This window comes from Coregonus clupeaformis, chromosome 7 (genome assembly GCF_020615455.1).
Source record: "Coregonus clupeaformis isolate EN_2021a chromosome 7, ASM2061545v1, whole genome shotgun sequence".
NCBI lineage: Eukaryota > Metazoa > Chordata > Actinopteri > Salmoniformes > Salmonidae > Coregonus > Coregonus clupeaformis.
The window spans coordinates 279,186-305,234 of record NC_059198.1 but is presented as its reverse complement, the minus strand read 5'-3'; the positions used below and the strand labels follow the sequence as shown (position 1 = coordinate 305,234).

The 26,049-nt window shown below is 44.8% G+C and overlaps 1 protein-coding gene across 1 annotated transcript; it reads right to left on the bottom strand.

The window, feature by feature from the left end:
• Window positions 1-1,844: 1,844 nt before the first annotated feature.
• On the bottom strand, window positions 1,845-24,971 carry LOC121568716 (palmitoleoyl-protein carboxylesterase notum1a). Its single transcript, XM_041879114.2, has 10 exons — window positions 24,262-24,971; window positions 18,352-18,500; window positions 7,661-7,721; window positions 7,514-7,572; window positions 6,951-7,053; window positions 6,436-6,627; window positions 5,841-5,938; window positions 5,535-5,682; window positions 5,179-5,226; window positions 1,845-4,804 (listed from the first exon to the last, which is right to left on the bottom strand). Exons 1-10 carry the CDS (start codon window positions 24,585-24,587, stop codon window positions 4,498-4,500), a joined length of 1,491 nt encoding a protein of 496 aa, XP_041735048.1. The 5' UTR covers window positions 24,588-24,971; the 3' UTR covers window positions 1,845-4,497.
• Window positions 24,972-26,049: the final 1,078 nt, after the last annotated feature.

Below are 26,049 nucleotides of genomic sequence, written 5' to 3'. Positions count from 1 at the left end.
GCTTGTATCAATAATCAAGTCACAGATCGAGATTGACGGTGGCAAGATATAACATTACCCTCAGTGGTGGAAAAAGTACCCAACTGTCATACTTGAGTAAAAGTAAAGATACCTTAATAGAAAATGACTCAAGTAAAAGTGAAAGTCACCCAGTAATATGCTACTTGAGTAAAAGTAGTACTTTAAAGTATTTTGACTTAAGTACTTTACACCACTGATTACCCTTGTGTTTTAACTGCAAAGTCCAACTCAGCGTCACAAAGCTCTTGTATTTCACTTCTCCTTCACGTTATGGAAGAGCAACATGTTCCTCACTGCCAACACGTCACTCCAGAGATCCAGAGCCCAACAATCCGTCAACAGGTCTCATCCAAACGCAGTACATTTCTTTTGAACAGGGGGGTTAGGTTGTTGTTCTGGTTGTAGTCCTATGTCCCATGCCGGCAGCTGTACTAGGCTTGTCAAGGTCCAATACCGATCAGCTCTGTCCTTGTAGTCCTTCTACTGCCAGGACCTGAGCTCCCTGGAAAAGTCCTTGTCACTGTCTGATCTCTGTCTCGTGTCCCTCTCTCTCCCTCTCTTCTTCTCTGTCTCTCTCTCACACGCTATTTCTCTCTCTCCCTCCCGCTCTCTTTCTCTCTCTCGCACTGCCTCTCACCCTCTCTCTCCTGATGTGTTCTCTCTCTATCAAACACACACACACGTGCGTGCGCACACACACACACACACACACACCCTCTCTCTCCTATATGACAGTATGTACCCCTTAAGCTGCCAGGGAAAGTTATGTAACTGACTGCTCTGCCCAGCCCAGGGTTATGGGCCAGGCCGGGTCTATAAATAAGGGGTCTATATTCCACAGAGGATGGGGTGGGAGCCCACATATCCAGGTCCACCCCCGTCAGGCACCAGCAAGGGGAGTCGTGTTTCTGGGACAGAGGTAACTGAGTTAGAGTCAGACTCTCTCTTTCTTTCTCTCTCTCTCTCTCTCTCTCGTTTTCTCTCTCTCTCTCTTTCTCTTTCTCTTTCTCTTTCTCTTTCTCTTTCTCTTTCTCTTTCTCTCGCTCTCGCTCTCGCTCTCTTTCTCTCTCTCTCTCTCTCTCTCTCTTCTCTTTCTCTTTCTCTTTCTCTCTCTCTCTCTCTCTCGCTCTCGCTCTCGCTCTCGCTCTCTCTCTCTCTCTCTCTCTCTCTCTCTCTCTCTCTCTCTCTCTCTCTCTCTCTCTCTCTCTCTCTCTCTCTCTCTCTCTCTCTCTCTCTCTCTCTCTCTCTCTCTCTCTCTCTCTCATGCTCTCTCTCTCACCGGAGACTGCCTGGCATTTATCCCCAACTTAATGACAGGGGAAAGAGCCCAAGACACCATTTTGGGGCAGCAGTTATATACAGGTCCTAGGGAGGATTATACATGAGTAACTAGAAGCTAGAAGCTTCGAGCTTTATATATGTAAGATGGAGGCTTTAACTAATTACCAGTTTTGGGAAACATTGAAGCAGGTTAATATAAAACATTTTTTTGAGTCGATTGAGTTTCATGTGACATTCAAGGTATAGTAATGATGACTAATTTAAATTAATTTGTAAATAAAATATTTCAATACAGAGGTAACTAGTGGTGTGTTTAAGATAAAAGTTGAGTTTCGACATTTTAATCATTTAGCAGACACTCAGCTAGAGCAATGTTTAAGTACATTTAAAATAAGGTAGGTAAGGCAAGTAAAACCTTCTTCAAAATAGCTGTTATCTACACAATCAGTTTCTACCCTAATAAATAGTTGGGTGCACTGTGTGAGTCAAGGACTCCACTTTTGGTACTCTAGATTGAGACAGAATGGCGAAGACATCAAAAAGACAACAAGAAAACATTTATTTTGAAATAATTGTAATGTGTCCTTTCTTTAAAGTCTGATACAAAGACATGCAATCAACACAAAGAGAAAAAAAATTGCAATATATTTACAATTGACAAAGAATCACTTCTCTGTGAAAATAGCACTTATAAATATGATTTACATCACAAAATAAATATGTAAATTACCAATGTAGCTTGAGTTTTTTCTGTTAAAAAATATGTTACAGAACAAAATTACAATTAGTAATACCTTTCCTTCTCTGGTGTCTGCTGAAAAAGGTCCTTTAAAACATAGTTTATACGACTTAACATTGAGCATTACATACAACATTATCATTATATTAAAAAGTGATTTTCTATTAAAAATATAAAGAAAAGGAGTTACAATAGTGAACACTTAAAAATAACCTATACAAACACTCGGACAAAAATTATCCAGTATGTGATATTCTTCTCCATTTGAATGGAAATTGCATTGATTCTACAGTTTGTTGTTCAACAAAGCCCATCTAATGTGTAGTTCACCTTCTGATGTGATGATATACAGTACTGTATGCATGGAAACGGTCATGGCTGACTAAAAAGGAGTATAGCTGATGATTCTGTTGAGAGGTAAAGAGGACTACGTACATTGGCACTGTTGTATAGATTTACTATTAGTGGGCCTGTGTGAGTGCCCTACAGAACCTGGGTTCAAGCAGTTTTTGTTTCCTTTTCAGATGCTTTGAGTGTTTGATTGAGCCTGCGTGGAGGAGCGTGGAGGAGCCTGATTGGGAGGGTGAGTGGCTTGCACTTTTGGGACTATTCTATTGGTTCCACTGTGCCAGACATGCTAAATCAAGCACAAGTAAAGTATTTCAAAGATTTCAAATACTATTTGAACCCCAGGTCTGCTGCACTGAGGCCCACATGAGCGCCACAAATCAGGGAGAGCACCGTAGAACTCTAGACTGGCACGGTGTGGACATGAGATCCTCCATTATGGTCAATCATAGAAACAGAATTCCTCTAGAATTTTATTTCTATGTGTTCAATACCTCAGGATCGGAACCATGTCAACCTGTGTCAAGGTAAGGGATGTAGTTACCTGTATAATGGACTCTTCTCTACCACAACCATCTGAATCGTCATTTCTTTAGTTGGAAGCCCCATGAGAAACCTTTGTTTGAACTTTTATGATGTTCCTCCAATTGGTGGTTGTGTCAAACAGTTCTCATTGGTCCATTATACAATTCCTGCCTGTTTTCAAATTAACCTGAACATGTATTGCTACAGCTCATTATAAAAAGGTTAATTCCGGCCTCCCAATCTGACTGGTCAATTCCGGGTTGCAGCCATGATGTTATGCATTTATGATACTGTATCAATCCAAACTGTCAGCCAGCTAGTGATTTGTTGATTGTGTTGCCTAGCATCGTATTAAGAACAGTCTGATGTTCTTGTTGTTACAGTATGTTGTGGGTTTCTGCATTCTTCATGTCTCATCCCTCTCTCTCTTTCCACTCTTTTCCCATCCCTCCACTGCCTTGGAGATGAGACAGGGGTAAATACTGACCCTGTTCAGGAGGGTGCAAGGGTTACAGAACGTTCAGATAGATATGTGTTGTGTAGAGTAGATGTGATATCTGGCACGTTCCTATTGGGAATCGTGCTGGATCCATTAGTTCCATTTATATCTGTAACGTTCTGAATGTTTCACCTCACTAAATAATCCACAGTTGTTTCCATGTTATTGTCTGTGTCCCAAATGGCACCCTAGTCCCTATATAGTCAAAAGTAGTGCACTATATAGGGAATAAGGTGGCATTTGGGAAGCAGCCACTGCCTCCTTAGAGAAGGACTACTTGTCCAGTGCTTTCCACACCTTTAATGTGTGTGTGCCTGTTCTTGACATGAGGAAGAAATACTGTGGTAGAAAAGACCCACAGACCCACAGTTAGACAGACATTAACATTGTGTTTACTTCATATACTCTATATAGACTCCTTTATAAAGACAACTTCCTTAAGTCATTGCTGCCTTTTTAAAACAATTACACAATTAAGAACTATAAACACAGGATAAAAGTTAAGGTAAAAAACAAAACGAACAGAGCCAACAACAACTAAACAATGAGCATCCTTAAAACTGGATTACATTCGTGATTTTTCTTTTTCTTTTACAACCAAAAGATAATTTAAGGAGAGTAGCAGAGAGGTGTGCCTTGTCTGTGTGGCATGTTTGCCCCAGTACTCTTAACAGTACTGGGTTGTGAGAGGCGCTGTCGGGTGGGTTGGAGGTGAGGGGTTAGGGGTCAGACTGAGTGTAGCCCTTAGGTGTGACTGAGGTTAGGGCTGAGGTGAATGGGATGGGGATGGGGACAGGGAACATGGGGGCAGAGCTGGAGGTATCAGGTGTTGGGACCAGACTTGGCATCGAATCCTACTTTGAGATCCACATAAAACTCAAATATTTTGCTTAAAAGGCTACTTCACAAGTCCAAAATAAACTAAACCCCCCCCCCCCCCCATCAAAAATTGATGTCAATGGGAGATTTAAATTTTGTTTTTGTTTTTTTATCCTATTTTCGGGGATCTCAAATGTAGGATTTGGCCCCATAGCGCCCAGCCCCCTGGTCTAGCCTACTGTACTAAGACTTTACTCCTGTTCCCTTAGCTCCCGCTGCTCAGCATCCCCAGTAGCTTGCTGGGGTCCATGCCCTGCTGCTGGGCCATCTTCTGCACATCAAAGCCCATGTGCATGAGGAACTGGATCACGTTCATCTCCTGGCCCGTGAACTGGTCCCGGATGGTGGGGCAGGTGGGGTTGCAGTGTGGCCAGGGGCAGCTGTCAATCAAATGGACGGGGCAGCCCTTGGGCGGGGCCTTGTTGTTCCGGCTGTTGTCTTGGAGACTGCGGTCCCAGCAGTGCAGGGCTCGGGGCAGGGAGGTGCCTTTGACCTGAACGTCGATCCAGTAACTGTAACAGACCAGCCACAAGAGGGCACTGTTAGATCACGGCGAGTCACACAGAATAAGCAGCTAGCTGACACAGAATATTCTCTCTCTAATTAGAGTGGTGTTCAGTAAGGAAAAAAGCAGTGAAACGGGGAGGTACTATTTAGATTTGTCCAATAACAACACAGATTTCCATTTTCCGTTCCAAAATGTTTTTTTGTATATGGTGTGATCTACTGAACGCAACCCAGGTGTGAAGAAAGTTGAAAAACCGAGTGATAAATGTGTCCAATAACAACACAGATTTCAGTTTTCTGTTGTAAAACCTTTATGTACAACGTGCCCAACTGAACATGATCCAGGTGGAAGATGAATGACAGAGAGAGCGATACTTACTTCCTTGTGATGACTTCATGTGAGAGGCAAGCTGGAGCAAACATGGCCCTGAAAATGTATGCAAATACATGAGACTTGTTGAACACAGTTGGCAGCATAACCTTGACACACTGTCTGTCTGTCAATCTTTACAATTAATTTAAGTTTGCTGTTAGAGTAACTGTAAGTTTGCTGTAAGAGTTACTGTAAGTTTGCTGTAAGAGTTACTGTACGTTTGCTGTAAGAGTTAATGTAAGAGTTAATGTAAGTTTGCTGTAAGAGTTAATTTAAGAGTTACTGTAAGTTTGCTGTAAGAGTTACTGTACGTTTGCTGTAAGAGTTAATGTATGAGTTAATGTAAGTTTGCGGGTGCTTACGGGACGTCTTTGAGCGTGTTCCTCAGCTCGATGCCTAGGTTCTGGATGTAGCGCCACTGCCCCTCCTGGACAGGCTGACCGGTCAGATGGATGTTGTCGACGGTCAGCTGGGCCTCGTCAAACAACCACTGGACCACGAACACTGGGCCTGCGTGGAGGGAGTTGGAACAGGATGTAATGTATGCACACACACAAGTGAACACACACACACACAGGCTATCATAATGAACACACTGACACACAGAGATATACACAGATATCTGTGCAAATTCACAAATTAATTCCTTAATCTTTGCTAGCACTCACTCTTTATGGAGGGGAACACTCTGTAGCCAAAGAAACAGTTCCACTCCTCCCCCAGGTGGACCTGTCTACACCTCTCTGGCACCACGCCGCCCCAGTACCTGGTGACAAGAGGTCAGAGGTCAACATCTTACAGTGTCAGTTCGTACAGGACCTGAAGAATAGGCTACTAAGGCTGCGTTTACATAAGCAACCCAATCAGATCAGATCTTTTGCCCATAATTGGGCTGCCTGTGTAAACGCAGCCTAAGGCTAGGGAGTTCAATATTTTCAATCCATTTAACAATGATGCGACGCAGTATAGTACAACTAGGGCCTATAGCTTCTCCTGGTCAGGCCACTGGGCCATGAGAAACTCTCTGGCCTTAACCACAGCATTCTGAACCGCCCAGGGACCGTACTCAGAAAGCAGCTCAGAATAGGAGTGCTGATCTATGATCAGTCCCCCCTGATATAGGATCAGATATTTTTGATTTTTAGATCATACTATGATCGAAAAATCGAAAAACAGATCCTATATCAGCACCCCTAATCTGAGATTTGTGATTGTGAATATGGTCCCAGAGACTGCAGCTTTAGTGGTAGAGTGCTCTCTTACTTGATGCCTCTCTTGATGGCCTCCGTGGGGGCACAGCTGATGGTGTCGTGACAGTCAGTAGATCGGTACTGCTTGTTGTCCAGGAACCAGCCCGAGTCAGCCAGACCCCTCACCTGGATCCCAGGGTGCCCCAGCCCCTCCAGCAGCTCAGCCACAGGGTCCACGTTCAGCAGGACCCCCGTCCCCCCCGCACTGTGGGGTAGAGAAGAGACACACAGATAGGTAACACACACACACAGGCATGGATACAAACACACACACACACACACACAGGCATGGATACACACACACACACAGGCATGGATACACACACACACACACACACACACAGGCACGAACACACACAGGCAAGACTATACACACACACAAACACACACACGCAGGCACGAACACACACAAACAGACACACACACACTTACTCTAATCTCAAGTGACACACAGTTCCAGTTCATTAAACATATTTACATTATGTTAACACACAGACACACCCACACTAACATGTGGCCCCCACCCACCTGCTGCCAGCCAGTAGTAGAACCTTGGCGTTGTCAAGCCCCTTGGTCAGTAGATCCTTCACCACCTCCTGAATGATCAGAGACCCCATGAAGGCATAGCCATCTGCACACAGATGGCACGCAGACAGACTGTCAGTCACCAACACAATACATTGAGTGCAGAGTGACCAACACAATGCACACAACATACCTACCTATCATATGTCTTTCATGTATGATTCAGTTAAATAACCAATTTCCCTCTAGGACAATGTGTTTTAAGTTAATTGATTGATTGATTGAATGATTGATTGATTCATTAATTTATTGGTTGGTTGGCTGATTGGTTGCTTGTTTTCTTGGTTTATTGGTTGCTTGGTTGATTGATTGGTTGGCTGATTGGTTGATTGGTTGATTGGTTGGGTGATTGGTTGGGTGATTGGTTGATTGATTAGTTAATTGGTTGGTTGATTGTTTGATTGATTAGTTGATTAGTTGATTGGTTGATTGATTGGTTGGGTGATTGGTTGATTGACCCAACCAAATGCAAACACACATTAGTATGGCCAATAGTGATGTCTTACTCTGGTCTGTCTTGGCTGAGGCACCACTCCACACATCACTAGAGCAGTAGGGGATGAAACTGGAGAGGAAACACATCGATGTCAGGTTTTCTTACACCTTTATAATGATCAACTGGGGACACACACACACCAAATCCTGGAACTTACACCATGTTGGCGTTCCACCAGTGAGGGTTTTCCTCTGGGAGTGGAGACAGGATGCCTGTGCCTACAGAGAGAAACGACACGGCAATAGAGAACATATATCATTAACCATCATGCCACTCCCAGACACATCACCATCTCCCTCATAATCACTGCATGAATTATGGCTCTTACAGCACAATGAGAGAGAGGCACTTCCCCTCTCACAGGAGCAGGCGGCAGATAGCTCTCTACAGTAATATGTTATGACAGTCTCAATAACACTGGTCATTACTATATAGATGACTGTCTCAATAACACTGGTCATTACTATATAGATGACTGTCTCAATAACACTGGTCATTACTATATAGATGACTGTCTCAATAACACTGGTCATTACTATATAGATGACAGTCTCAATAACACTGGTCATTACTACATCGATGGCTGTCTCAATAACACTGGTCATTACCATATAGATGACTGTCTCAATAACACTGGTCATTACAACATAGATGACTGTCTCAATAACACTGGTCATTACCATATAGATGACAGTCTCAATAACACTGGTCATTACTACATAGATGACTGTGACAATAACACTGGTCATTACCATAAATAAATATACTCCTGTGCTATTCATAACTAACATCCAACTGTTTGTCAGTTTGTCTGTATGTCAGTTTGTCTGTACTTTGTTCATTGTGTGGATACGGGCCCTGGTCTGTACTTTGTTCATTGTGTGGATACGGGCCCTGGTCTGTACTTTGTTCATTGTGTGGGTGCAGAGCCAGAACAGACAGCAATACAGCCCACAGACATTTTCTGTCTATAACATGTGGAGGGGCTCAGTTGGTAGGAGCGCGGCGCTAGCAACAGAAGAGTGTATGCACTTACCATACTGTAGGTTGCTTTAGATAAGTGTCTTATATTACTGTAACATTCAGTTTACATTAAGGTACTGTTTCCCAGACACAGATTAGGCCTGGTCCCAGACTAAAAAGCATTTTCAAAGGAGAATCTCTATTGAGAATGCTTCTTAGTCCAGAGCGGTATCCTACAAAGCAGGTTTGAGGAGTTAGCCAGGTAACTTTGGTCAACTCTGAGTTAAACTTGGATTAACCGGTCATACGAAAGTGGCTCACCTTTTAGCCAGGTACATTTCTATGGCAACAAATCCTTCAGGTTTCAAGGGCAGGCTAACTCACGGCTAACTTTACTCCACTGAATGAAATGACTGAGCCACGAGTTGAGGACTGATTAAATCAAATTCCCTCCCTCTCGCAAAGATTGCATCATTATCATCTTAATTTGAGGAAGATGACTGATTAAATATTTTATTAATCCAATGTTTTTTATGTTAAAAATGTTTAATGTTAAAATATATCACATTACACATTCAGTAATGACAAAATGCATTTTAAACTTCAAGCACAGTAACACTTTTGTTTGACTTAATTTAAAAAAAGATTGATAGGAGTGGGGAAAAAGGTGGTTGTGCATTGATAAGCACACCAAAGTTGGCATTAACGATACCACAGCATGCTGAATTTGCAACATAACTTTTCTTTCATTTTGTTATCGGCACAAATGAAAATGTGGCACTGACTCGCGCATGGATTGATGTTTAAACATTGTCTCAGTGAAGAGTTCGGCGTACGACTAGCCATGTGCGACATGAATGCTCAGGTACAAGCCTGCTAGAGTTAGCGACAGGCGGACGAGCAATAACTGCCATTGTACGGATGAAGGAATGTAAAGATGGCAGCATGTCAAGTCTTTTGTCTGTGACTAGTACTTTTTAACCTACTAATAACTCATTCCTTTACGGTGGAGCAAATCTACACTTTTCTTGTTGTGTAGTGCAAACTATTTCGTTTTGCTGGTGTAAAGATCGCAAGTCTCCCTCAACTCGTATAAAAAAAAATGTATCGCTATTTGCTCTCCCGTCCATTAGAGATTGTGTCTGCGGGAACTCGCTCTTTTTCACTCTGTCCACTGGTCCAAGTGCCGATGCATTTGTGTCATGATGTGAACAGTACGAACTTCTGTCACTACCAAAGTCTAATTGTTTTAAATGACTGTTTTGTATTGTCTGAAAACTCACTTGTAGAATTCGCTTGCAGTAGGTCTCTTAAAAAAGAGAAGCCGTGCAAGGTTATTAAACAGAGGTGCCTAGTTCTTCTTCTTCTGTTGATATCAGGTAACGTGCAACCTAACCCTGGCCCTGATACGCAATGTCTCCAAACCCCCTCTGATTTTAAATCTAGATCTGGTTTTGGTATTTTTCATTTAAATGTACGCAGCCTGTTGTCTAAAATTGATGGGGTTAGGATTTGGGCTAAATCAACTGTAATTGTGTTTTCTGAAACCTGGCTCAGCAAGTCTGTTCTTGATTAGGATATTTGTATAAATGGTTCTAATGTGTATTGTACTGATCGAGTTAAGAAAGATGGGGGTGTGGCTATATATGTAAAGACTGAATTCCTTATAAGTGTGGCAAAGTCTCAAACTATTTGTAAACAGTTGGAATTTCTTGCTTTGAATCTTGAGGTTTCAAAGGGTCTCTCTATAACTGTGATTGGCTGTTATAGACCCCCCTCTGCTCTCGTGATGCATTTTCTTCTCTGATGCACCTTATTTTACATTTTAGTCATTTATCAGACGCTCTTATCCAGAGCGACTTACAGTTAGTGAGAGCTTACATTTTTCATACTGGCCCCCCGTGGGAATCGAACCCACAACCCTGCCGTTGCAAGCGCCATGCTCTACCAACTGAGCTACAGGAGGCTATGTCTAAACTTCTTTACAGTGAAATGACCTTGATTGGTGATCTCAACTGGTGTTGGTTAAAGCCGGTGTCTGATGATTTTAAAATGTATTGTAAATCTATGAATCTTACCCAGTTGATTAATTCACCCACCAACCCAAATCTCAAATGTCCAGAAAAATCTACCCTGATTGATTTGATATTGACAAATGTTCCACATAAATATTCTGCGGTTGGTGTTTTCTGTAATGATTTAAGTGACCATTGTGCTGTTGTTGCTGTTAGAAATACTAAGGTACCTAAGACAAACCTACGCTTTATTTGTAAGAGAAATGTTAAGAGTTTTAAAGAGCAGGCTTTCTTTCATGATTTGTTTTATTTTGACTGGAGCAAGATTGAGTTTATTCCTGATGTGGAAACTGCCTTGAAGTTCTTTCATTATGTTTTTTTTTCCAAATAGTAAACAAACATGCCCCATTCCACAGGTTCAGAGTTAAAGAGTGGGATAATCCATGGTTTTCTTCTGAGCTGTCCTGTATTATTCACAAACGTAATCTAGCCTGGGCCAAAGCAAGGAAATCATGTTCTGATGCTGATTGGCTTCTTTTTAGGCAGCTACGAAACAAGTGTTCTTCTCTTCTCAGGAAGGCCAAGTCTGAATATTTTATGTCTGTTACCACTGGTTACCTGAATGACCCTATAAAGTTTTGGAAGGCTATTAAGTCTATGTCTGGTAACAGTAATGTTAATGAATGACCGTCATGTGTATTGAAGTATATGACAAAACTGAAATGCTGAATTGTTTCAATGAGCACTTTGTATCATCTGGTAGGCTGTTTGATTCAGTATCCTCTGTACAACCTTTTGTGGATGAACCAGTGAGAAACTTTTAGCTTTTTGCCATTCTCAGTGCAGGATGTACATAAAGCCCTGAAATCCTTAGATCAGAGAAAGCCTGCAGGTCCTGATCTTCTTGATCCCTGCTTTTTAAAACTGGTAGCTGATTTCATAGCTGAACCACTTACATATCTGTTCAATCTAACTGTCACGGTTTCGGCCGAGGCTGCTCCTCTTCCTTGTTCGGGCAGGCTTCGGCGGTCGTCGTCTCCGGAGTACTAGCTGCCACCGTTCTATGTTTCATGTTCTTTTGGTTTTGTCTGTTCATAACACCTGTCCCTTATTTGTGTCTTAATTGTTCCCTTATTTAGTTCGTGTGTTTGGGTCAGGTGTTATGCGTGATTGTTTGTTGTCTGACTGCCTCTGTATGGTCTATTTTCTCTCGTTGTTGGCTTGTCCCGAGAGTTCGCACTGCGTGCGCTTTTCATGTGTATTTTCGCACTGTGTTGTGCGTAATTTGCTTTGCGCCACCCGGTTGGGTAGGCGACTATTTTGTTCACGTGTTGAACAGTAACATAAAAGACGGTTGAAGTCATCCTGGTTCCTGCGCTTGATTCCTTTCCACTCATCTACACACACCACTCTGACAGAATCACGCATCTTCACCATGGAATCAGCAGGAGCGACCGCGCCGACAGCCGAGATGGCTGAACGTCTTCGTGGTCAGGAGGACCGCATCAACCAGGTCTGTCATGCCCTGGAGGGGGTGATGAATACTCTGCACCGATGGGAGACCAGCGGGATTCCCACACCTCCAAGAACCGAACCAGCCCCATCGGTCAGCCCCCCTGTCTCATCTCCGGAACCTAGTGGGATTCGGCTCTCGCTCCCGAGGGCGTACGACGGCTCCACTGCCGGGTGTCAAGGATTCCTGCTGCAGGTGGAGCTCTACCTCGCCACCGTACACCCGGCGCCCTCGGGACACGGAGCGTCTCAGCCCTCATCTCCTGTCTCACCGGCAAGGCGTTGGAGTGGGCCAACGCCGAGTGGAGGAGAATGGACGCCGCTACCACGAACTATGCGGAGTTCTCCCGCCGCTTCCGTGCCGTGTTCGACCATCCACCGGAAGGGAAGGCGGCGGGGGAACGTCTATTCTACCTCCGACAGGGGATGAGGAGCGCCCAGGACTTTGCCTTAGAGTTTCGGACCCTAGCGGCTGATGCAGGGTGGAATGAGCGGGCCCATATCGACCATTTCCGCTGCAGCCTCCGGGAGGACGTCCAGCGAGAGTTGGCGTGCAGGGACACGTCGTTGACGTTCGACCAGCTGGTCGACATGGCCATCCGGCTGGATACCCTGCTCGCCACCCGTGGGCGTCCCGGAGGGAGGGGGTTCGCCCATTCCACTCTCCAGCACCTCCGAGCCGAGCCCTATGGAGCTCGGAGGTGCTGGCGCTAGGGAACGGAGGAGGAGGAGCCCGAGGGGACCCGGCCCTTGCACCAACTGTGGTCGTGGAGGGCACACCGCGGCTAGGTGTTGGGGCGGGTCCTCCAGTGAGGGAGATGGCAGGTCACGCATTGGGGGGTCCCCCAGGTGAGTAGGCGCCCTGCTTACCCAGAGCTTTCTGTCGTGCACCTAACCTTGCCTGTTTGTTTCCCACAGGTTGCACCTCGTTCCCAGCATAAGGCGCTGGTAGATTCAGGCGCAGCTGGGAATTTTGTAGATCGCCAGTTCTGTATAGAGTTAGGGATTCCCCTCCTTCCAGTGGATAAGCCTTTCCCCGTCCATGCCCTAGATAGCCGTCCGTTAGGGTCTGGGTTGATTAGGGAGGTCACAGCACCCATTCGGATGACGGCGCAGGAGGGTCATGAGGAGAGAATTCAGCTCTATCTGATTGACTCTCCTGCGTATCCGGTAGTGCTGGGTCTTCCCTGGTTGATGACTCATGACCCTATTATTAGGTGGCGAGAGAAAGCTCTTAAAGGGTGGTCTGCTCAATGTGAGGGGCGGTGTCTGGGTGTTTCCATAGGGGCGACCTCGGTGGAGAGTCCGAATCTAATGCCAGCACTGCAGATTCCCCGGAGTATGAGGATTTAGCACTGGCGTTCAGTAAGACTAGGGCGGCGCAGCTGCCGCCTCATAGACGGGGGATTGTGCGATAGATCTCCAGTCAGGAGCAGCTCTCCCGGCGGAGCCATGTGTATCCCTTGTCTCAAGAGGAGAGAAAGGCTATGGAGACATACATCTCTGAGTCTCTTAGACAGGGATACATACGGGCCTCCGTTTCACCCGCTTCCTCAAGTTTCTTTTTGTGAAGAAAAAGGATGGAGGTCTGCGCCCGTGTATTGATTACCGCGGTCTCAATCAGATCACAGTGAAGTACAGCTATCCACTTCCTCTGATTGCGACTATGACGGAGTCACTGCACGGTGCGCAGTTCTTTACAAAATTGGATCTTAGGAGCGCATATAACTTGGTACGCATTCGAGAGGGCGATGAATGGAAGACAGCGTTTAGCACGACTTCCGGACACTACGAGTATCTAGTCATGCCATATGGGTTGATGAATGCTCCCTCAGTCTTCCAATCCTTCGTCGATGAGATTTTCCGGGACATGCAGGGACAGGGAGTAGTTGTGTACATCGACGACATTCTGGTGTATAGTCCTACCCGTGCTGAGCATGTAGCCCTGGTGCGCCGAGTATTGAGGAGGCTGTTGGAGCATGACCTATATGTCAAGGCAGAGAAATGTCTGTTTTTCCAGAAGTCGGTCTCCTTTCTGGGTTACCAGTTATCTGCGTCAGGGGTGAAGATGGAGGTAGACCGGGTGTCAGCTGTGCGTAATTGGCAGACCCCAACCACTGTGAAGGAGGTGCAACGGTTCTTGGGTTTTGCGAATTATTACCGGAGGTTTATCCGGGGTTTTGGACAGGTGGCAGCTCCCATAACGTCTCTGTTAAAGGGGGGTCCGGTGCGCTTGCGGTGGTCAGCTGAGGCGGACAGGGCATTTGGGAGACTAAAGGACCTGTTTACCTCGGCGCCGGTGTTGGCGCATCCGGATCCTCTTTACCGTTCCAAGTAGAGGTGGACGCGTCAGAGGCCGGGATAGGGGCCGTTCTTTCCCAGCGTTCTGGCACTCCACCTAAACTCCGTCCCTGTGCGTTCTACTCAAAGAAGCTCAGTCCGGCGGAGCGGAATTATGACGTAGGAGACAGGGAGCTGTTAGCCGTGGTACAGGCCCTAAAGGTGTGGCGGCATTGGCTCGAGGGGGCTCAACACCCTTTCCTCATTCTAACTGACCATCGTAACCTGGAGTACATCCGGGCAGCTAGGAGACTGAATCCTCGCCAGGCTCGCTGGACTATGTTCCTAGCCCGGTTTGTGTTTAAGATCACATACATCCCTGGGTCCCAGAACGGGAAGGCAGATGCTCTGTCTCGGCGGTATGACGCAGAGGAGAGGTCAGTTGAGTCCACGCCCATACTACCGGAGTCTTGTCTGGTTGCTCCGGTGGTGTGGGAGGTTGATGGTGAGATCGAGCGGGCGTTACGCACCGACCCGAGTCCTCCACAGTGTCCTGTGGGTCGGACGTACGTTCCGCTCGAGGTACGCGATCGCCTCATTTGTTGGGCTCATACGTCCCCCTCCTCTGGCCATCCGGGTATCGGCCGGACAGTGCACTGCCTTAGCACGAAGTACTGGTGGCCAACGTTAGCTAGGGATGTGAGGATTTATGTCTCCTCCTGTTCGGTGTGTGCCCAGTGTAAGGCGCCCAGACATTTGCCCAGGGGTAAGTTACAACCCCTGCCTATTCCACAACGACCCTGGTCCCACCTCTCGGTGGATTTTGTTACCGACCTCCCCCCTCACAGGGGAATACTACCATCCTGGTCGTTGTGGATCGGTTCTCTAAGGCCTGTCGTCTCCTTCCCATGCCGGGTCTACCCACTGCCCTACAGACCGCTGAGGCTCTGTTCACCCATGTCTTCCGGCATTACGGGGTACCCGAGGATATAGTGTCTGACCGAGGCCCCCAGTTCACCTCTAGAGTGTGGAGAGCATTTATGGAACGGTTGGGGGTTTCGGTAAGCCTTACCTCGGGGTACCACCCGGAGAGTAATGGGCAGGTTGAACGTGTCAACCAGGATGTGGGTAGGTTTCTGAGGTCATACTGTCAGGGCCGGCCGGAGGAGTGGGCGAGATATGTGCCCTGGGCCGAGATGGCACAGAACTCTCTTCGCCACTCCTCCACCCAACTAACCCCTTTTCAGTGTGTGTTAGGGTACCAGCCGGTTCTGGCACCATAGCATGAGAGCCAGATCGAGGCCCCCGCTGTGGATGAGTGGGTGCGGCGCTCGGAGGAGACGTGGGACGCTGCACACGTCCATCTGCAGCGTGCCATACGTCGACAGAAGACGAGCGCCGACCTACACCGCAGTGAGGGGCCAGTGTACGCACCTGGAGATCGAGTCTGGCTCTCAACCAGAAACCTGCCCCTCCGCCTGCCCTGCCGGAAGCTGGGTCGGCGGTTTGTGGGGCCATTTAAAGTCCTGAGGAGATTGAACGAGGTGAGTTATAGGTTAGAACTACCTGTTGATTACAAAAATATTAACCCCCTCGTTCCATGTGTCTCTCCTCAGGCCGGTGGTAGCTGGTCCACTCCAGGACTTTGAGATTGAGGAGACTCCTCCGCCCCGTTGGACATCGAGGGGGCTCCGGCGTACACCGTGAGGTCCATCCTGGATTCTAGACGCCGGATGGGGGTCTTCAATATCTCGTGGAGTGGGAGGGGTACGGCCCGGAGGAGCGGTGCTGGGTGCCAAGGAGGGACGTCTTAGACCAGTCCCTACTGACCGATTTCCATCGGGGTCATCCTGCGCGCCCTGCTCCGCGTCGTCCGGGTCGTCCCCGAGCTTCGGGTCGGCGCACGGCTGGAGCCGCGCGTCAAGGGGGGGGTACTGTCACGGTTTCGCCGAGGCTGCTCCTCTTCCTTGTTCGGGCAGGCTTCGCGGTCGTCGTCTCCGGAGTACTAGCTGCCACCGTTCTATGTTTCATGTTCTTTTGGTTTTGTCTGTTCATAACACCTGTCCCTTATTTGTGTCTTAATTGTTCCCTTATTTAGTTCGTGTGTTTGGGTCAGGTGTTATGCGTGATTGTTTGTTGTCTGACTGCCTCTGTATGGTCTATTTTCTCTCGTTGTTGGCTTGTCCCGAGAGTTCGCACTGCGTGCGCTTTTCATGTGTATTTTCGCACTGTGTTGTGCGTAATTTGCTTTGCGCCACCCGGTTGGGTAGGCGACTATTTTGTTCACGTGTTGAACAGTAACATAAAAGACGGTTGAAGTCATCCTGGTTCCTGCGCTTGATTCCTTTCCACTCATCTACACACACCACTCTGACACTAACCCTGGAATGTAATGAATTTCCAAAGATCTGGAAATCAGCATTTGTTCTACCACTTTTAAAAGGGGGAGATCTAACTCTTTTAAATAATTATAGGCCAATCTCAAAGCTGTCACCCCTGGCAAAAATACTTGAAACCCTTGTTAGTGAACAGCTAAAATAGTTTTTATATACTAACTCTATTTTATCAATGTACCAATCGGGCTTCAGGAAGAAGCATAGCACAATTACAGCAGCCTTGAAGGTTTTAAATGATATCACTGAAGCCCTTGACAAAAAACAGCACTGTGTCTCCCTTTTATTGATCTCTCTAAGGCTTTTGATACAGTTGATCATGCTATACTGAGGCAGAGATTGTCAAGCGTAGGTCTTTAGGCGCATGCAGTTGCATGGTTGGCTAACTATCTGTCTAATATAACTCAGTGCACTCAATTTCATGGGCTCATGTCTGTTAAATTGTCTGTCTGTAATGGTGTGCCCCAGGGCTCTGTACTTGGTCCCCTCTAATTCACTATTTATATAAATAATTTAGACAAATATGTGCAAAATGCGCAACTTCACTTTTATGCTGATGAAGCTTTCCAGAATTTGCAAACTGCTTTTTATACTGTTCAACATACCTTGTGTCAGTTGAAGCTTATCCTCAATGCTGACAAAACTAAACTAATGGTGTTTTCTAAAGCAAGAAATAGACCACTGAACCTTTCACCTATTACTACCTGTCAGGGCAATGAGATTGAGGTTGTAACTTCATATAAATATCTTGGAATTTTAATTGATGACAGCCTCTCTTTTAAAATGCATATTCAACAACTTACAAAAAAATTGAAGCTGAAGTTGGGATTTTATTTTAGGAATAGGGCCTGTTTTTCTTTTGAAGCCAGAAGGAGGCTAGTATCAGATACATTTATGCCTATACTAGATTATGGAGATATTTTATATATGAATTTATATATGAAAGATTTATTTTAAACTGCAAAACCCTTACGCACCATTGCACTTTATATACCAGGGTTGGCTGGCCTTCTCTAGTCACTCGTAGGCTCAGTCACTGGTATACTTTTATTTACAAAGCCATTTTGGGTTTATTACAATTTTATCTGGTCATTTTTATTCTTCAGAATGTGGTGGGTACTCCCTTCGTTCGCAGGACTTTATCCTGCTAACTGTTCCAAATGTCCGAACTGATTTTGGTAAAAGGGCTTTTATGTACTCTGCGACATCGGCTTGGAACGCCTTACAATATACGTTTAAACTGGAAGAACTTGTCCCCATTGATGTTTTTAAATCATTTATGAAGGATTTTGAGGCTGATTCCTTGACCTGTCAATGTTTTTAAATTGCTGTTTTATGATTTTGTTATGCTCCTGTGATTTCTATGGATGTTTACTAGATTACTTGTAGTTTTTCATGTTGTCTGTCTGTAATTGTGTAATGACTTGGTGCTGCCTATATTGGCCAGGACGCTCTTGAAAAATAGATTTCAAAACTCAATGAGCCCTTCCTGGTTAAATAAAGGTTAAATAAAATAACTGAAGCTGGTTAGCTTTAGAAAACCCTGAGGAGATCTAGCTTGAATCGTAGGATACCGTTCAGGACCAGGCTTAATCTGTGTCTTAGAGTAGTAGTGGTGGGGGGTTGGTGAACTGTAACAGCCAGCCAGACAGACACAGGCAGGTACTGTAGGCAGAGATTCGGACCTGTTTTGGTTTGAGGCCACTTGGACGAGCTCATCAGTCTCCTCATGGTGTCGTATCGGCTGTCACAGTTTTCTTTGTTGAAGCAGTACCAGCCGCCCTCCAAGAATATCAACCACCGTCTGCTCCCTCTGGATTCTTTCATGTAGTACCTAGAACGGAAAGAAACATTATATTTTATAAACGCAAATTCACAAACCATGGACAAGAACCACGTCGCCTCACACAAAACACTCAAGGTGCCTTTACTGTCTCCTGGCATCAGTGACTGTGCCAAAGAGATTAAAACCTATGTGCATATTATGTATTCAAAGAATACAAGACATGTTGTTACTTTGAAGATCTTTATCTCTGTTAGCAGGAAGAATCTAAAGCTAAAACTACTTCCTCCAGATTTGAAGTCACCATAAACAATGTTTGAGTGCTGGTTACACAGAGAGAGAGAGAGAGAGAGAGAGAGAGAGAGAGAGAGAGAGAGAGAGAGAGAGAGAGAGAGAGGCTGCTTCCCTACAGTTGAATATGAATCATCTCACATTCCAACCATGTGATAAAACAACAGATAGGAGCTCGTCCAGGGTCTTCCACCCTCAGTATTGAGAAAGGGCATGTCTATGGTATATCGCAAATGGCACCCTATATAGTACACTACTTTTGAACAGAGCCCTATGGGCCATGACCAAACATAGTGCACTATATAGGAAATGAGGTGACATTTGGGAAGCACCCTAGGTGTTACCAGTGCCATAATGGCCCGTGGCTGGCAACAGTGATAAGGAAGTGCAGTACTATCATATTCCCTGTTACTACTCTGCTGAAGTCACCATTCTTAAACAGTGGTCTCATACATAGGCCCTCCATCTCAGGCTGGATAAAATCACCACTACCCTCAGTGCCGGCCATGCAGGAATGAAAAACAGAGACGAGATGACGTGCTGCCTGCTGAAGTCAGGGATGAAAACCATGGTGAGGTCTGTGCAAACACACACACACACAGACAGTCACATCTCTGTTGCCCCAGGACCCATATTAAGCACATCCACCCAGAGAAATGCTCCCTTCGATGCGCCACAGAGAGTCAGAGCCTTTAACACTATTTTACAGTGGATTATACAGCATGACCAGAACCACCATCTGAACACAGAGATCAAACACAGAGATCATTGTCTGAACCAAAACAATTAAAATAACTAGCACCCTTGTCTTTCTTGCACTGACATTCGCACTGTCTCTTCTCACTAGCACTGATTCTGCTGATAGCTGCTTTATTGAGGAGAAGTTGTCCCTATTATTAGCGTGATGTGCGGTTGTCTCACCTAGCGTCATCTTCAGATGAATGCACTTACTGTAAATTGCTCTGCATAAGAGCGTCCGCTAATTGACTAAAATGTAAATGTAGCTGAAATGTAAATGTAGCTGAAATGTAAATGTGGCTGAAATGTAAATGTGGCTGAAAAGTAAATGTTCTCCTATTAAATTCTACAGATCTGAACCTGACTGGGTCCAATGTTTTCTTTTCAGGTTGTCCTTTTCAGCACAGGTCCTGCAACTACGGTGGGCAGCTAGTTACTGCTTGGTTAGGCTGAGCTTGGCTCACTAGAATGGAAGAACTCACTCTGAAGATCTTTCAGTCTGGATGCATGGATCATTCACTTCAGGAGATCTGTTCATCCTCTGCCCACAAGAGGGCAATGCTATAATTGATCCTCATAGTCTCACTACTGTGAAGCGCAGAATCATCAATTCACTGCAATTCTATGTCTACAGTTATGCCAAGGCATTTTAATATGCATTTTAATGCAACAGCATGCTAGCAGATACCCATGGACTTCCAGTCATAGCGCTAACGCTAGTTAGCCGTGGCTCGCGAAACTACATTTTCATTTACATTTTAGTCATTTAGCAGACGCTCTTATCCAGAGCGACTTACAGTTAGTGAGTGCATAATTTTTTTTTTTTATAGGGTGCCAACTACCTCTTAACTTCCTTCATACTGGACACAGAGACATAAACAATTGTTCATCTGACTCTGAGGAAGTAGATAAAAGGCCTCCTTGCCAAAAGTATCCCTTTAACTTTCTGTCACCCAACAACATTTCTACCATTTCACAAGATCAGACTAGCAGAAACTACAAAAGACCCTTAGAAGCAGGCATGATTCTCAAAATGTTTCTGTGATGGCTAGGCTTTAGCTCAGCACCCAGGATGCCTGGATTCAAACCCAGTCGGCCATACAAGCAGGCATGATGCTATTCTAGTCCCTATTTGCTTCTGCGATGTTCAGAAACTGTTATTTCAGCACCAGATGTGTTAGCCTGCTGAGCTAAAGCCTAGCTTCTAAGGGAGCTGTGTCAGGCAGCTAGAGGGAACAGGGGTATCTGAACGCTCCTCTTTACCGACGAAGATGCAGCTACAGCTGAGACGGACGGCTTCTCAGACAGGAAACTCAGGCAGCTGCCAGGCATCATCATCACAGGGAGGAATGCCAGAGGAGGCTGAGTGATGTGATGTTGAGGAGGCTGAGTGGTGTGGTGTTGAGCAGGCTGAGTGGTGTGGTGTTGAGCAGGCTGAGTGGTTTGGTGTTGAGCAGGCTGAGTGGTGTGGTTTGAACAGGCTGAGTGGTGTGGTGTTGAGCAGGCAGAGTGGTGTGGTGTTGAGCAGGCAGAGTGGTGTGGTGTTGAGCAGGCAGAGTGGTGTGGTGTTGTGCAGGCTGAGTGGTGTGGTGTTTGCCGAGACACTGACTCACTTCCTCACTCACACTCTCATCTTCAGGGATAATCTTTCATAATATGTTCAACTCATGACATAATAAACTAAGATGAAGCTTAGAAAACCCAATTTTACGCTACATTTGGAGGGTACCAGACCACACTATCACTGTAACATCTATGTAGGTTACCAGTAGCACGGGGCAGACCACACTATCACTGTAACATCTATGGAGGTTACCAGTAGCACGGGGCAGACCACACTATCACTGTAACATCTATGGAGGTTACCAGTAGCACGGGGCAGACCACACTATCACTGTAACATCTATGGAGGTTACCAGTAGTACGGGGCAGACCACACTATCACTGTAACATCTATGGAGGTTACCAGTAGCACGGGGCAGACCACACTATCACTGTAACATCTATGGAGGTTACCAGTAGTACGGGGCAGACCACACTATCACTGTAACATCTATGGAGGTTACCAGTAGTACGGGGCAGTACTAAATACCCCTGACTAGGACCCTGGTTTTACCTGGCTCTTCCTTCCTAGAGGCAGAGGATGAAGCTCCAGTGTAAAGCTCTAAATACCCCTTACTGGGATCTTGTGCACTTACTCTACAAATCCGTAACATTTAAAACGAATTGCAATTTATTTATATTTTTATATTTTTCTGGCAGGACGTAACATGTCATACGAAATGGATGATGTAGTACACAATTGTGCACAATTTTCGGGGACCTGTTGAGCACTACTTTCAAAACTACTGGCTGAAATTATTCAAAACCTCTGGAGCATCACTATAAGTGTATTTGGGTTTGGAAAAGTGTTTCCCTACCCATGCAGAGCTCTATTGCTCCCTGCCTGAAGAAGCCTGGCCTTCACTACCACTATCACTATCACTATCACTATCACTATTATTAACAACAATAACAATTACCAGGGAGGGGCAGAGTGAACCAGGGAGGGAAAGAGTGAACCAACGAGGGGCAGATTGAACCAGGGAGGGGCAGGGTCAACCAGGGAGGGACAGGGTGAACCAGGGAGGGGCAGGGTGAACCAGGGAGGGGCAGGGTGAACCAGGGAGGGGCAGGGTGAACCAGGGAGGGACAGGGTGAACCAGGGAGGGACAGGGTGAACCAGGGAGGGACAGGGTGAACCAGGGAGGGACAGGGTGAACCAGGGAAGGACAGGAACTGGCTGGGAGGAATTAGTGTTAGAATCCGGTTATTAATAGACACAAAGGTGACTATTACAGAAATTACATCTGCCAACCTCTGGCCTGCTGGCCAGGTCTAAAAGCCTCTGTGTCCTCACTCACACTGCGATCCTAAAGAGCTTTACGAGCTGGATGGGCCACTCTCCATGTGCCCGTCCCAAATGGCACCCTATTCCCTATATGGTGCACTACTTTTGACCAGGGCCCCTAGGGAAGAGGGAACATATATGGAATATGGTTCCATTTGGGATGGAGGATGTGAGACACTGAGGTTTAATTATAACGCTGGATTTATACAGGATGTTAAATCCAGAGAGAGACATCTACATCATCCATCCGGTCACACACTGATAATAAAGGCCTGTGTATAGACACTGTACTGTAGCCTACTGCCCAGCCATATGTCTAAATCATAACACATTTCATGTTTTTTGTTGTGTATTTTTGTAGTCTGTTGGGTATAACCACAATGATCTGATATTGCTAGACATACTGTACTGGACATGCAGACTTGCATCATGCTAGTGCTCCATAGCAGTGTATTACACTCTGACCTTATTAAATGGATCCCTCATCATTGCAGTGGATTAGAATAGCATTAACCTCCCAATAGAGCATCTACAGGCATGCTCCCTATAAAACAGATATAGGTGACAGGGATTAGAATGTAGGGTATGGAACATCGAGAGTACAGGGATTCGAATGAAGGGTATGGCACATCGAGAGTATGGGGATTAGAATGTAGGGTATGAAACATCGAGAGTAAGGGGATTAGAATGTAGAGTATGGAACATTGAGAGTACAGGGATTAGAAAGTAGGGTATGGAACATCGAGAGTAAAATCAAACAGATATACAGTATTCAATAGATACTGTATGTATTAGCCTTTCAGTGACTAAATGTATACTAAACTATACCATATTAACCAATGACTAGATGTATACTACACTATACCATATTAACCAATGACTAGATTTATACTATACCATATTAGCCAATAACACTGGATCTGTCATATACTATACAAGGAAATTAAAGCAGTTCCCTTCTTTACTAAGATGTGGAGGCTCTAACCCAATGCAACCTGTTGAGTAGTGTCTCTGCATGCACTGTGCCATTGAGTTCAGCATTTGGCTTAATCATGTCTATGCCCTCTGGTTGTCTTTGTTGTAATAACAGACACAGTTAAATATCCAAATGCTTTTAGTCTGCCTGCTTATCCCTCATTAATGGAAAAAAAACATGAAGGCTTTTCCAGTGCCAAATGGATTTTCGCTTAATGACAGACTACTTATTGTCTTTGGAGCGAGAGAGAGGATATATATTTTTTAATTATATTTTAGAAATACTACCATCCTGAGGCTAATGAGCAACACAATGGCTGTGCTTATCTATGCAGAAAATGGGTGTCAATCTCACAACCATATTATTGGTGAATAACAGTTTATAAATATTAGCCTATATTCCTTCATGGGAAATTGTATATGTAATTTTGACATTGGTTTGGATGACCATAAAAACAATATAAAGATCAATAAAATATGTTTCCCTTAAAATTGGGATTGAATTTATATTAACAGGTATGTTTTCCAATATTATCTGCATTTAAAAAATACAATGTACATAAAAAACTCTATACCCATTTTGATGCGTCACGCACACGTAAAAATAATGGACCAATCCGATTTGCATTGCTTGGAGAGAGACTCCAAATGTGAAAAATGGATCAATTTCGGTCACTCCTGCATCATGAGATTAAGATGCTCACAGAAATCAAGCTCTATGCGCATTAAGCACGTGCGATCTTCTAATCTAAAGTAGGCCTATCTCAATCACAAACAAATCGATATTTAAACTTTAAGGATATCAAAATCCAATGGGCAATCATGTTTGGAGTGTGCTTTCAACATGCTATATTTCTGGAAACCTCGACTGTATGAAAGAAAAAAAGTCACGCATCCTGTGAGAATAGAATACAATACCCCGCTGGCGTTCCATCGTTGCACGTGACTGAAGTATTCTCCAAAAAGTGCAGCTTCATATCATAGTCGAGCTTCTGCGCCGAACACGGGTAGAGGGACTGCGCCAGGTTCTTCACCTGCGTCATGAAGTTGTCCATGTTCTCTTCGACAGCGGTGAAATCCAAAGGGAAACTCTCCGTGGTGTCACCCCGGTCCCGGTATGTGGGAGAAGGTGGTGCCCGCCGTGGTTGCGGGTTGCGACCACCTCGGAATCTTCTTGCGGCAAAAACTCCGGACTGCAAAAACACCAGCAGCAAAAGCGATGAAATCAATCTCATTGCCGTCATCTTTTCCGTGAGCCACCTGCAGTTTAGGTCTTCCTTTGGTTTCCGAGTTTAAGGTTTTCCTCCCGAAGAATTCTTGCTGTTTGGAGATTGGAATGGAGTAAGATGCAGAGAATTACACACGGTTCGAACTGTTGCACTGCTATCCCCCGAACTAGGCTAACTGTTTCGTATCAGATTATCATGGAAAATCTTTTTAAAATCTCCTTTCAGATCAATGATGTTCAGAATGCATTTATTAAAAACAATTCAGTGGCTTCTATGGGTCGATGTGAAAAATGTCTCAAATAGAAGCAATAGATTCCTAGATTATCTTAATCGAAGTCGTAAAACTGTTCTGTTCTCAAAGCCACCACTGCACAGTCACTGCTGTTGAACCAAGTTTAGGGGTTGAGTTAAATGACAATACTCATAACATGCTCTGGAATTTTATTCAAACTTTCCCCCCTTCTCTCACTCGTCAGCCAATCAGAGAGGAGGGCAGGACTCTGGGCTGGGCATGATCAAGCGTAGCAGACTTCCCCGCTTTTAATTTATTGAGGGGGAAAAAATGTCCGTGCTTTGGCTCTTTTGATCCGCGATGTTTCATTTGATGTGGTGTTTTTTTTATTGACTTTGAAATGCCTACTTCCCATTCCACACACTTTTATAGAGTAAGAATAAGCCCGTTGTTACACACTAGCCTAAAACTCAAGAGGGGAAAAATACACAACACAAAATCTAAATCACGCGAAACTGTCCGGAGATTAACAACCCAGTAGCAAACTATTCTGTTAGACACAATGTTTTACACTTTGATTTAAATTAAATCGAAATTATTAATCTATTATTATTATGACTATGATCATGATTATTGTTATGATTATTATAATAATCATTCGTTTTTACTATGTCTCTTGTTGAATTGTTGAATAGCCCTGTACATGTATTATGAATTAATGCATGGGTACAGTCTTTGATCTCACATACTTTTTCTCTGAAAGCAATACTAACTTCACGCATTCTTTAATTTCCTCAAAGGTTATTACTGTGGTGGAGATCTTTTACAGATTGCTATATACCGACTTCCTCTTAATTCATTTTTAATATACTGAAATGGTGCCCACAGGTGTTTCATGTTGCGAGTTGAAAGCCTTCCTCTGATGTATTGTGGAGCGCGCGGACACCCCTAGAGCGCATGCAGTGCGTAAAGTAGGCTAGCGCAGAAGCTATATGAGTTGCTATTGATGTGAATGATGAAGGGACACAAAGTCTCACGCTAGTCGCAGTTTACTCCTAAACGACTTCTTATGCTATAGCCTTCTTCGCTATCAATTGAAAGCAGAGGACATTTGTATCACTTCAATTGCTCATATTTAGCTATAATAACTGTAATGTCATGATATAATTTTAGAAAAGGCTATTCTATTGTTCTAAGAATGTGTGGCATGATTTCATTTTGACGATTAAATATCCTTGCTCAAAC

What these genes read in the sequence shown, in the direction of transcription:
- LOC121568716 (XM_041879114.2), bottom strand. Translation starts at nt 24,587, where the DNA reads ATGACGGCAATGAGATTGATTTCATCGCTTTTGCTGCTGGTGTTTTTG. An exon ending in AACGATGGAACGCCAGCGGG is followed by an intron (nt 18,501 to 24,261) that starts GTATTGTATTCT and finishes TTTCCGTTCTAG; the next exon opens with GTACTACATGAAAGAATCCA. An exon ending in TGGTGGAACGCCAACATGGT is followed by an intron (nt 7,573 to 7,660) that starts GTAAGTTCCAGG and finishes TTTCCTCTCCAG; the next exon opens with TTTCATCCCCTACTGCTCTA.